Genomic DNA, 13,642 nt, shown 5'->3' with positions numbered 1-13,642 from the left:
GGAAATGGAGTTGCCTCATTTGGTGATGGTTTATTATCAGGTCCTCTGTGTTGTGATATGTGTAAGATTATAATCTCATCTGCTGCTGTGGACTTTCAGGCAAACATATTCAGCAGCTTCTCCATCTTCAATCCTCAGTGAAGAAATGGGTGATAATCACCTCGCTGCTACTTTCTTCTGGTCCCTTCAGGGGTACCTTGCAGGCAGTGCAGAGAGAGCAGTGTTCTGCTGCAGGCGAGAAAACCTCTACTCCTGCAGGCAGCCACAGCCTTTCTGCAGTGTGCATTCCTGCAGGCTGTTTTTGTTAATCACTGACAATGTGGAAAAAATACTCACAAGCATGGGGCATGGATTATCTCTTAAAAAAACCTGCAAATGCACCGTGGGAGAGTCAAGTGAGAAGATGGTAAAGCTGCCTCCAAACACCCTGTGTGTGCCAGCTTTCCTGGCTGCCTCACTGTGCGGCAGGCAGCTGCTATCCCTTGGCTGAGGGAGTCCTTGGGATGTCTTAGCTGCATCTTTACTGGTCTTGTTCTGCTGTTTTGGTTCTGACTGGTATTTCAAATAACTTTAAAGTGATCCAAGCAGTACCTTGTTACAGTTTGTCAGCACTTGAGGGAGAAATATGCAAGACTCACTAATTTAGTTTATGGATTCTGAAGTGGGTATATGCGTGTTTTGACTGTAAGGAGGGAAAGACACAAGTGTTTCTCTGTTCTGCCTTCAACTTAATGAGCAGCCCAACTGATTTAAAACTATTCTCATTATCTGAATGTTCTTTTATAGCGAAGGAAGCCTCCCAAAATGTAAAAACAAAAAAAAGTGGGTGTTAGTTGTCACATCTTTTTAAGTTATACTGAGGGTCATTCTGTGGTGATGACTATCTTGTGTTTAATATAAAATTGTAATGACACACAAAATAATTGTGCATATTATGCCTCATTAAATCTAGTTTTCCCTGTGGTACCAAAAATAGGCTTCCAAAAACATAATATTCCTCTGGGCCATTTCATACCTTGTAGTCCGCATCTGAACATTAAAGATCATTATGATGTATTTCCTGTACCTGGTACAGACATTGATTAAAGAAGTAGAAAATAGAAAGGCTTAAACTTCTAGACTGCCACAGAGGTATTAGTTGTTTGGTCATATTTACTGATGGAATTTTATTCTACCTGTATAAATAGGCTTTGAAGATCCTTCTAGGAAATAGTCCACCTGGTACACAAAGTGGATGCTTAACTAAAAATTCAGCTAACAGTTCAGTGAGGAAAAATAGTTACTATACTTTATACCAAGCTAGGTAGAGAAGCCATATTTCCCACAAATAAAATAGATGCAATGAAACATTATTTTTCATTATTAATATTTTTGTATCACTACTGGTGACTGGAAACCAAAAGAGATATTTTAAGTTGCAGCATTCTTCAAATATGCTTATTTTGAAGAGCTTGCATTATGCTGGCAAAATCTCCTCTAATACATTTAGAGCTTTCAATAGTTACTGCTCTGACATACAGCTTGTTGTTCACTATACTTTTTTTTATACCTCTTAAATATAGTAGTGTGTGACCTAATAAATACCACATTGGGCATTTAAAAATAGTTTGAGTATTTGGGATTGCATTTCAGTTTTGGTGTATATATTCAGGTTTTTTCTATGTATCTTGTCAGTAAATCTCCAACTCATCTTTGGCCCCACAGCCCAATATACTACTCTGTACAGTAGTTATTTCTTTTTCCTTTGGCTCATTTAATGTCAATAATAATAATAATAATAAAATTAGCGCTGTGATTAATATAACATTCCACTGAATAGAAAATGTGGGTTTTGGGGGAAAAAAATCTTGAGAGAGAAAGTGATTTCAGTGCACAGATTGCCATATAAAGCATCAGATTTTGAACATATAAAACCTGCTGATAAGTACACTTAAAAATTTTGCTTATTATCACTGTTAAGAAATACCAGTGATATGAGCATAACATCTGGATTTTGGTATTCATGAGTTAGTTTTAATTTTGCTAATGAACTCTTCTTCAGTTTTTGAACAAACCACTTTAATCTAAATTTTTCTCTCTGGAATGGAACTCATATTACCTATTACCATAAAATATTAGAATTTTTTTATTTTGATGATTCATGTTGTTTTAAAACTTCTCAGTAGTTATGGCAGTATAATATCTCTCCTAAGCCAACTGATTAATATATATCAGAATATATAGTCATTATGGTGATTCTTAATGTTCTTTTTAGTTAATGTTTTTAGAAGTTGTCAGAGAAACATAATAACAAGTAATCATCCATTTTCCCAGTATCTTTGCCAAAACTTTCTGATACGTAATATTTTTTGACTAAATGTTGCATGGATATTTTCCTTGGCTTCTATAATAATTTTCAGCTTTAGCTACTTTTTAAAGAAGAAATTATTTTAAGGTATATCATGGTGTAAAATATTTCCAGCTGCCAGTAAGAACCTTTGTAACAGCTACTGTATGGCAAACGAAATGACATTATTAACAAAATCATAGGTTATTAACCTATATTGTTATATTATATAGGTTAGAATTGCACATAAATCATAGGTTAGAATAACACATTAAAAGTATCATTTATGTTATATAATGTTATATGGCCATGTAAGCCTGTTATATATGAATTATGCAATATGTACCATGATAAATTTGAAGTCTCTGTTCATAACAAACACATCAGAATTTGAAGGATAAGTATTCTACAGAATTCTTTAAAGTTCTTAAAATAAATTGGAAATAGTTTTTATATCTGCCACTCTTAAAATCTTATTGTGGTTTAGGAATACTGCTCCCCAAATTAGTGTCCCCACACAGACTCTCCCAAATGTTCTCTTTCTCCCCTGAATGGAACAAGAGAGATCTTGCAAGTGATGAGTGAATAACCTCAGGGTCTGGCAGTGCCTGCCAGGGTAGCTGGGACTACAGGCACCACCTTGCCTGGCTCCTGTAAAAAATTAGCTCTGTCCTGGCTGGAACTAAGACGCAGCTTTAAAAGAGTTAGCTCAAATGAACCACATAGAATTGTTTGGAAGTTAAATAAAAGGCCTACTCCCTGAAAACTGTGTGGGGCTCTCTAAATGGGTAGTAGTGCTACTCTGGGTGATTAAACAGTGTAGAAGGAATGGTCATTTGTAAGTTGTTTGGGAAACAGCCATAGTTATTTAGGCCATTTGAGCATGCCACAGGCAGCCCACCCTCAGCAAAACAGTCTGGTTATGCCAGATATGGTGGAGAGCTGATGCAAAGTGGTTTACAGTTCAGTTCAAACTCTGAATTTATTCTGCAGTGAGAGTATTCTCTCTTCCAGTTCTTTGGAAGTGCTGTAATTTCCTCTGAAACCCAGGTCAGTGTAGGATGTGCTTTTTCTTCAGCAGGATATGAGAAAGCCTGATATTCTTCCTTTATTTATATGTAGACGTCTGAAAACATGGATTTATTTCTTTTTCCCCTTGGAGTGTAGTACAGCAGCATCTCTAATCTGTAAATCTTAAAGTGCAGGGGGATAGGAAAGAAACTGTTATTAATTAATAGGCTTTTTTAAAGAAACAAATATGAGACATTGAGACATGGGCCAATCAGACTGTTACTTCTTCCCCTGTCTTCCCTGAGGAAGCCTTCAACAAGCTCATCTTGGCTGAAAACTACAGTGGAGGGAAAAAAAAGCCAAAAAACCAGGCCCAGTCAAGGAGGAATCAGCTTTGGCAAGATGAATTTTTGTATCATATAATATCAAGCAAAATGGCCTAAGTTTTTTGGGGGGTTTTTTGGATTTTTTTTTGGGGGGGGTTAGTTTTTGTTTTTTGCCAGAAAATGATAGATTTTATTTTTCAGTTTGATTAAAAGACAGACTTTTTGTCCATATAAGTATGTTTTCTGCAGAATTAGCCTGATGTTTTTTTCAGAAGGAAAAAGTTACTTTTAATTAGGAAAATGAGATTATCTGGATTGATTCTCAAGCTGAGCATATTTGTTTAAGCGCTTTAGATAATCATCCAATTGTTTTGTTATTTTTCCGTTTTTTCAAAGTATGACAACTTGGAAAAATTCCTCTTCATTTAAAATTTTGGCTATGAATTACATGTCATAATTTTCCTACCTGTGATGGATTTTGTATCAGTACATATTCAGGTCCGCTTACATAAATCTGGTAGAGATACTAACCTTTAATATGGACAGTGAAGTAATCTACATATATGCCTTTTTATACCACTTGTGGTAGGATAAAATCCCATTGTAGATAGATAAATACAAGTATTTTAAGATTTCAAATACTCCTCCTTTGTAACAGGGGGCTTTATAACTTAAGCCTGAGCTGTCATCGTTGCCAATCATGCGTCCAAAAAGTAAATGATGGCTGATGCAATTACAGTATGCACAAGAGGCTTGCATATAGTTTTGTTGTGAATTGCAGAAAAGATCATGAAATAGAATGACTGAATTCTCAATACCATTTCCTTCTCTTTCCTTAGATGCTCTAACACACTGAACTTTTCTTTGAGGTCTTAAAATACTGATGGTATTTTGAATATGGACTATTTAAGATGCTAGTTAATAGTTATAGTGTCTTTAATTAGTTTCACTGATAAATGAAGGAGGTAATTTTATGACCTTCCTTCCTCCCACCTATATTCCCATACCAATGGGGATATGTATCAGCTGGCAAAGCTTCACAGGCTCTTGTGTTGCCTTTCTCAGTGATTTAAAGCAAAACAATTGAAACCAGACAACTTCAAGCGTTATGAAAAGACTGCTACCTGGATATGAGCTAATTTGCATTTTCCAAGTGTGGCGTATGTCGTTTGAGCACATCTGAAGATTCTCTTGGTTTGACAAACCCAAATGCTGATTTTCTTCTCACCATGGCCCCTCTGGGATGTTTCCAGGACACTGTGCTCACTTTTCCCCTTTTCTGGAAAGAAGCCAACAGTGTTCCATCTACTCTTAGCTTGCAGAACCAGGGCTGCCATTTCAGTGCACCCTGCCACTGCTGTAAGAGGCTGACTTGCAGTTCATCACTTGGGACATAAGTGATAATTTTTAATATATCATAGATAATTTTTTTAGAAGCCTACTTTTAAGAAGGTTGCATAATTTGACAAATTTAGGACATGGCCACCTCTTTGCCTGAGTCACTACGAGGCTTTGAAGAGTTCCTCAGGGTTCATCCTGAGATGGCTGGGGTGTCCAGACATGTCCTATTGTTCCACTTGTATTTTTCTGCTCCTTTGTCCTCCTTTCATTTTCTTGCATGATTTATATCCCTTACCTCTATAAAATACAGTTCCTCATATAATGAGATTAAGATTAGTGCTGTTCACAGCTCTGTTGCTGACCATTGTGAAGTTTCATGGAACAGAACTTCATGGCAGTAATGTCTAACTGTGTTCACACGCTTGCAATGCACACTTAGCGAACAAAGTGAGAAAAGGTGTGATTGGGCTCTGCTGTGAACAGAACAGTGAGTAGATTAGATGTTAAAGGTTCTGTGGTCATAATTTTCTAATTGTTTTCCCTAACTTGGATCTGTTTAGTTATCTGATTGATACCATACCCTTCACAAAAATAATTTTAGCGTGAGGGAGGGTGTGGCAGAACTTGATTGTGTGTAGGATGGTAGGTAATGGTGAAGCCAAAGAGCACTAGCAGCTGCTCAGTCTATCTCTTAGGTTCGTTGCGCTGTTCATTCATCTGCTATCTGTTGAGGAGGAAGAGTTAATTTTCTGTAGCACAGAGGGTGAAGGGGGTGTATCAGCAGTAGAACAGGTCATGCGTTCACATTCATTTGCATCAGGCTTTCAGAACTGAGAAACAAAACCGAAGCACTGCTTGCCAAATGCGAGTTGGTTAGTACCCATGCTGACGTGTTGCTGGATAGCTTTCAAAGCAGTGCACAGTTTTCAATTCTGTTTTTCTTTCACCTGCTGTCATTACAAAAGCCCTGCAATTGATCAACAAATGAACTGTTGAACAAATTATATAAATAACAACCTTAATAAATAGAAGAAGATGTAAAAGTTAAGAGGTGATAGGTCTCTAACACAGTTTGTCTCAACATTGCCACATATCCACTGACATAAAAAAAAAATCAATGTGCAAAGTAGATTAAACACATAAATTATGGTTATGTATAACCTATTAATCCTTTAGGAAACAAGAAATTGGGCTATTTTGTGGTTGAGTTAGCAAAAAGAGATAACTTGATCAAAATGTTCTATTAACAAATGAAATTTTTTGAGGAAAATTATTACAAATTATATGCATGCATTTATTACATATTTTGAAAACAAATGATTATTCCTTTGAAATAACAGGAAAAATATAAATACCTTATAAAAACCATAGTACAAAAACTGTACCACTTTGAAAGTAGCAACCTGTAGCATTTTAGATTAATTTTTCCATTCTCAAACCACTTAATAAACGTGATCTAGTTGATCTTCAGGTTGTATTTGTGAGTGATAGTGGCCTCTGTATTGTAGAAAAACTGTTTTAGATGTTGAACTCCTTTCATTCTGTTTTTATGAATGTGAAGTTGAGCTTTCAGAGGTTTCCTTGGGGAAGTCTGTTGTTCCTCTATTGGTGAAACTGTTTCCCCTTTGAGGGAAAAACTGAAGGCTTTTCTTTCTGGACCAGCATTGCTTCATCCTTTAAACACTATTGAAGAAAAAAATAGAGATTCTAATTGTCATGCATTCACTTCTTTTTCATGGACAAGTCACAAGAAATGAGGAAGGATTTTAAAGAGAGGGAATGCAAACTGGAACTGCTGTTTCTAATTTCACAAGATAAAGAATAATAAGTAATACACAAATATCTGTAAATCTCCATAGAGGTTTTCTTGGCTTGATGTGCATTTTTCTGTGAACTAAAGGCTCTAGTTTAGAAGTGCTGACAAGTTGATTACAAATTACTGAGCTGTTCCCTAAATACTTCAGTCTTTGTTCAAGTAGTTTGTTTTACTCAAATAATAATCTGGTTCACACTCCTTAATGAATTCATCAATTTGTGGATTAACTTGTGTAAGTCTGATAGCACAAGGTGAGAACAGTATTACCAAACTTAAGTAATTTCATGTGAATAGTGAATGTTGTGTATCAATTTTTTTTTAAGTCTTGCATTTTGTTTCATTAGTTTTCAAGCATGCTTTCATAACATACAAGGAAAGGCAGCATTTTCCTTTTCTTTTCTATGTTATTTTTACCAAGATGTATTTGAGTGATTTAATGGGCAATTCTAGTTGGATTTTTTCCTCGTCATGTTTCAGCAGAAGTGTTTGGACAACAGATAAATTAATAGAATGGCAGTTTCCGAATAGATTTCATTATTACCTAGTTTTTCATGGATTATATAGGGCTGGCAGGTAGGAATCAGAATTTAATACTTTGGGTTGTCTTTGTTAATGATTTGCGATGTTATTTTTTTTAAATTTAGAGCAAACTTTTGTATAAAGAGATGAACATAAGTGCTTTTAACATTTCTGACTGCTCTTTTATGACACTTTGTTGCTTTATTATCTCCATTTCAGTGAATAACATAGCATAATCTTTGATTCAGTAAAAAGGGAACATTTTATTTAAAAGAAGATATTTAAACACATTAATTTCCATTTCTCACCTGTTTTCATCATTCAGTTGCAAGCTGAAAGTTTACTAGTTTTCTTTAGAAAATGTGCTTCTTAAATGCAGGCAGATTAGATTAGACAATGTTGTTCTTGTTTTGCTGTTGTTTGTCTTGCACTCTTCCAGAATGAAAGTGCTTAGAGAATATTTAATATACCACTCTGGTATTTTTCAGTCTTGTTCAATCTTAATTGTCAGTTTAACTGAGATAGTTGAGAAATTAAGCATTTTAAATGTGAAACTAGCATTTGTTATATTCATTTTCATTTTGAAAGCAATTGAATACATGAGAACTTGACCTACTCTTGCTGCAAAGTGGCGTAAATTTTTAAAGTTTAATAGAGGTCTAGTTTGAAATGGCCAAAATTCTAACACTTAAACAATGGTTTTATTTTCCTACTTAGTGCTGCATAATTTCTTCTGTTATTTATTTCTTTAAAATTTCCAAACAACAAACAGAAGAAAAAAATCCCTGTAAAAAGTTTCATTTTCCTGCAAAGACATGTAACTAACATAAGACTGCTCAAGCATTAGGAGATTTTTCAGTTTATAGTTGACTTATGATAAAGGTGATGAAATTGATTTAATTTTTAATATGCCCATTAATATTGAGTATGATCTATGGAAAAATAAGCAGTTAAATAAAATTTGAATGGATTGACTGTTTTGTAGTGAGATAAGAATGTTATATTTGTTCCTATGCCATGATGGAATGTTGTTTCATAAAGATCTGGGTCTATGTTATTTTTATTTTTCATGGACAGGGAATTAAGCAGCAGGCAAAAAGTAAATATTGAAAGCTCTTTCATTCACAGCTTCCTTTTTCTCTAGTGCTAGATAGGGTCTTCAATATGGGCAAATTTGAATTTTCAACTAAAGATTAAAATGTGTCATATATATGTATACTTTAGTGTCTTCTGAATGTTAAACGTTCCCTTTTTCAACTTAGCCAATAGAGATATTATATGAAAGATGTTTATAAAAATAATTGGAATAAACACCCATTCTAAATTCTAGAATTACTGACCTAGTTTCTTTTTCTTCTAAGAATATTTTTCTTTTTTTACAACGTACAATTGAGTGCTAGAATTGAATTGGAGTAATAGATTATTAGGTCATTAGTTGCTCATAGTTGAACCAATGTTATTGCAGTTTTGAAGAAAAAAAGTTAATAATTGAAGTTTTTTTCCCTGAAGGTTAGTTGCTTACTTGAGACAAAGGAGGAGTGAAGTTCCTTGAGTAGCTCCTGTAGCCTGTTCTCCATGTATGTACACCATCCTCTTTTCCTCATACACCAAAACTCAAGAGGACCTGGTTGCTGCAGATATTAGCTGTTCATAACTTGTAGGGTGTATGAGTATCATCTCTACTGATGTTCTATTTAGCTTCATCTCTAGCCAGAGCTAGATCATTCTTCTAACTAGTTCTGTATTTAAATAGACATGAATGTTTATATCAAATTTCTGTAGTTTGCATAAGTGAAAAGACCTTGGTTTTCATGTTTCCATTAGTGATAAATTGTCAGATTATCATGTTTTACATTTGCTGTTTTCTGCTATTGTCACTTCTTCTAGAGCATCGCATAAGGTTAATCATTCACAGTTTTACAAGTTTAGACAAAAGTCTAAATGGAATAAATTTAAAATTAAATAATATAGATTAATTAGTGATGGATATTAAAAACCTGATGCAGATTATTTTGCAAAATATAAATTAAAATATTGTTTTAAAAAGTGTAACTGCTAGAGCCTATGGCATGAAAGGAAGTGTAGAGGAGAAACTGTTACACTGAACAGTGTTAACGGTGTCTTTCCAGTCTAAGAGGTGAAAAGATGAACTGAATCCTCTTTTTATGCATACTTTCATTTACTGAGCTTCAGAATGTTTGGGAGTAAATAACTGCGTGGCAGGAAATTGTTATCAGTAGCTCAAATGGTCATTTGATGTAATGCTCTGTTATGGGAGATTAGAGTGAAAACAAAAGTCCCTATAGATTATATGGAACATGCAGTTATGGAAAACTGGATGCTCGTTTACTGCAGAAGCAAATTAATTTTAAAAATCATATATAAGTCTGTGTTTTTCTTCCAAGGTTAATGCCTACAGACTAATCACTTTCATTGGTACTTCCAAAGTGTTTTCTCTGTGTAAAAAGGGAAGAGTAGCTGTAATGGGGAAATTTCAGAATTCTGCACATATGCTAGCCAGGTGTAAAAACTGAGTGAACCTGAGAATAGTTTATCAGCTGTATTTCAAAATGATGGCTCATTTTGTGACTTCTATTGATTTATTGATAAATAAATATTGTTAAGTAAATTTCTTATTAAATACTAGGCCAAAATGAATTTACTCACAGAAGCAATAGTTTATTTTCTTATGGAAATATTACATATATTTTCTTTCTTTGAATTATGAAATATGTTGTGCTCAGTTGAATAACATGGTTTTTATAAATTCTAAATAGATTTATTAATTTATTTTTCCCAGCAATGACAGGCTTATTCTGCTCAGAGGAAATTCTGTGTTTGCTGCTGTTTCCATCCCTGTGGTAGGATGATTCTGCAACAAATCACAGCAGCTTGAATGTGATGCAGTTTCTCAGGAAAAAATGCCTGTCTCAGTTATCAACTTAGATAGCAGTGTTATATTAAAACTACCTGAAAATTTTACATTAATCACAATGGATGCAAATTCTTGAAAAGCAAAGAGTTAAATGCTACTTAAGCTAATGTATAAGTGCATCTGGAGAGAAGAATGTTCTGATATATATTTGGTGGAAAGGACATACATCATCTTTCCATTGGTTTCTTTCATTTAAGAAAGTGTGAAAATAGTATGAAACAACTTTGCATTTATAAGCATAAAGTGGTGGTTTGTTTTTTTTTCTTCATGTTCACACACACTGTAATTGTAATGCTGGTTAAATTTGCTTCCTAAATTCTGAGTAGCAGAGATTGTGTTTTCATACAATGTTAATTCGGATTCCTTTTTAAAGCAGCTTTTGTGCCACTCACAAAACTGCAAAGGGAACACATGAGGAGCTTTAAATATTTTTTTTTTTTTTTGCCTAAAGTCCTTTATAGATGGGCTGTAAAAACACATTGAGTAATATAATAAATTGTATGGAAATGGACCAAATGTTTTTCTAGTATTAAAAAAAATGCATTTTAGTGATCTGTGTAGTATGTTTATATCCATATGGCATCTTTTTAATCCTAGTTATTTACTTAACTGTTCTTTCAATTCCTGTGTCGTGTCAAATTTTAATACTTCAGTGAGGACTATGTCTACTCTGGAAAAATTTCTTGCTATTTAGAGTCAGTAGGCTTAAAAAAAAAAACCCATAAAAACTAAAAAGGTGCCTCAGTTCCACATTGGACTCTGGAGATTTTTATTTATAGGTGGTATGAAAGAAAATGGTCCTTTCCCTTTGTTAGAGTGATTTCTAGAAGCACATTTTTATAAAAAACTTCCCAACCAAAATCTCTATTAATGCAGAGTGCGTGTAAATCACCTCTATGAAATGTGAATCTCACAGTAAGATGCACAGAACCAGAGGGCTGGGGGAAAAAAAATAACCAACCTCCCCTCCCATTCCATAAAAATACTTTCTTTGTGGGGTTTGTCTCCCTGAGAAACTTCCTGATACTTGCATACTCTGTCATGTGTAATTGGATTGTAGATCTTTCTGAATACTGTTTTCTCCTCTTGACAGCATGGGGTAACCTTGGAAATGTTCTCAAGAGCCAGAGCAAGATTTCTGAAGCTGAAAGCGCCTATAGAAATGCCTTGTACTACCGCAGCAACATGGCTGATATGCTTTATAATTTGTAAGTATGTGTGGCTTTCCTGGGGTTGAATTGTCTTTGAAACCTGTTGTGAATAGAGCTACTGATTTACTTGCTGGAAATGGAGACAATGTTATTTGTTGCTTTGTAATAGTAATTTCATTAATTGTACTCCTCAAACTATGGGGTGGACAGGATTTTTTGGACAGGATTATTGTATATTGACGTAATGGGTATGGACAAGGTAAACTTACAAATCTGTTTGCTTCAAAAGAAGAAAAAAACCTCCTACACTTAACAAAGTACCAATAGATGAGTTGTGAGCTGTAGCCCTCCATCTGTTTGAGACTCAATTAAATTGTGAGGTGTTATTTAGACTTCTTTTTTAAGTCTGAATAACACTTGGTGGGCAGAGTGGGTGTAAACACTTCCAAGCATAGACCTATACCTTTCCCTTAGGTCCAGAAGTCTGAAATGTTAGAACAGCAAATTACTTTTCTCCTGTGACTGACTTCAGAACAGCGTAGGTTAAATAAAGTTTAATTACTTGAACCCTGTTGTAGGTGAGTAAGAGGATAAATAACATGAGCATCAAAATAATTATTCAGCAGGGGAAAAGATTTCCAAGATTTCCCATCTCATTAATGTGCCAAATCACGAAGACGGAAGCGAGCATCGCGCCAAGCTTCGCACTGAGGTGGGGTGTGCTGTGTGTCCCATCAGGGAGGGACTGATCCCCTGGCTGTCCCAGGCTCAGCACTGCTGCTTGTCCTGCTGGCCCTCAACCTTCCTCCCCCTTCTGCTGTGACCCAGCCAGCACAAGCCCTCAGAGCGGGGCTCTGCTGCACAAGCTGCTCACCTCCACCAGCCACGTGCTCTTGTTTGGTGATGTGTGTGGAGGACAGAATCCAGGTGACTGCCATTCCATAGGTAGCCATGTGAAAATAATATCCTGTGTGCAGCAGAAAAGCATGACTGTAAGATAAACAAAAGATGCAAAAACTGCATTCACATAGTAAGCATCTTCAAATCAATCAAAATATAATGTTCTGCCTATAAGTCCAGTTTAAAATGACTGCTTATAATATGTGAAAATGAAGTTTACCATAATAGTATATTTTTTACTATTTTTAACTTGTTTAAAATAGAAGTTGACCATTTTATTAATTTGTCTTTCAGTTAAGCAAATTGATTGACTTAATTAAACTCAAAATAATTTAATGATAGAATTTATGTTCCAAAATGAAATCCATATTTCATAATATGTGTATTTTTATGAATCATTTAGTTACACAAATATGGGTGTGCACAGAATTTCCCTCTCTGTTAGGCAGTGAGATGTATGACAAACATATTTTTAAGAGGAGTCTTCTGCTGACATTTAAAAAGCAACTTCTGAACCCAGCAGAAGATTGTAGGAAATAAAGTGACAAGTTAGATATATGTATATTTCCTATATGCTATTCATTTTGAAGGTGAAAATTATAGCTATTAAATTTTTATGTGCCTGTGCAGTACTTCTGTCTCTTACTGTGTTGTAGAGAGAAGCTGATATTAATACCAGGGTAAGAAGAGGAAAGGGGGTTGGATGATAAAGACAGGGACATAAAAGAAATCAGATTTCAGTCTTTTCACTGTTCTCAGAATAAGCTGCTAGTTTTCCAGTTTTCCATTAATACACAAAATATATGTCTATAAACCTTCATCTCTGTTGAACAAAAAAGTTTTTGAAATTCTACTGATTTTGTGTGGATTTTAACTAAAATGCTGATTGGAATATGTGTAGGGCATCAGAAGTATAGTTTAATTCTTAGCCTTTCTACTACTACTCCATTGAATACAATAGAATCCCATATTTTTTAAACAAGCTTTACAAAACCTTCAGTTATTCAACAGTAGTTGAAAAAGGATGCATCATTTTTTCTTTTTGGAGGCTGTATCAGTGTTGGATGCTTCAATATCCAGCATGAAAAATAGATGGTAAATGAGGTGTCCTTTGATATTACACAAATGAATCAATTCTTTTAAGCACAAACCCTCAAGAGCTCCTTTTCAAGTTAAACCCATCTTTGGCACGTTGTCTTTTGGGAGCCCTTTACAAAAAGCCTCTGTAATGGAAAATGTGTCTTATATGTGCTTACAAGAGGCCAGCCAGTTTTGCTGTTTCTGGTTTTCAGTATGTGCCTTTGAAACTAAAACAAT

General features: G+C 34.7%; 1 protein-coding gene across 1 annotated transcript in view; it reads left to right on the top strand.

The window, feature by feature from the left end:
• LOC131573488 (protein O-mannosyl-transferase TMTC2) overlaps window positions 1–13,642 on the top strand; it is a 235,992-nt gene that overhangs the window by 142,700 nt on the left and 79,650 nt on the right. The window contains exon 4 of the mRNA XM_058827489.1: window positions 11,368–11,482. Coding sequence (XP_058683472.1) covers window positions 11,368–11,482 — 115 coding nt within the window. The remainder of the gene's footprint in view (window positions 1–11,367; window positions 11,483–13,642) is intronic.

The sequence above is a fragment of the Poecile atricapillus genome, chromosome Z, assembly GCF_030490865.1.
Source record: "Poecile atricapillus isolate bPoeAtr1 chromosome Z, bPoeAtr1.hap1, whole genome shotgun sequence".
NCBI lineage: Eukaryota > Metazoa > Chordata > Aves > Passeriformes > Paridae > Poecile > Poecile atricapillus.
Note: the sequence above shows the minus strand (reverse complement) of the source record. Positions and strands in the feature narration are given on the sequence as shown.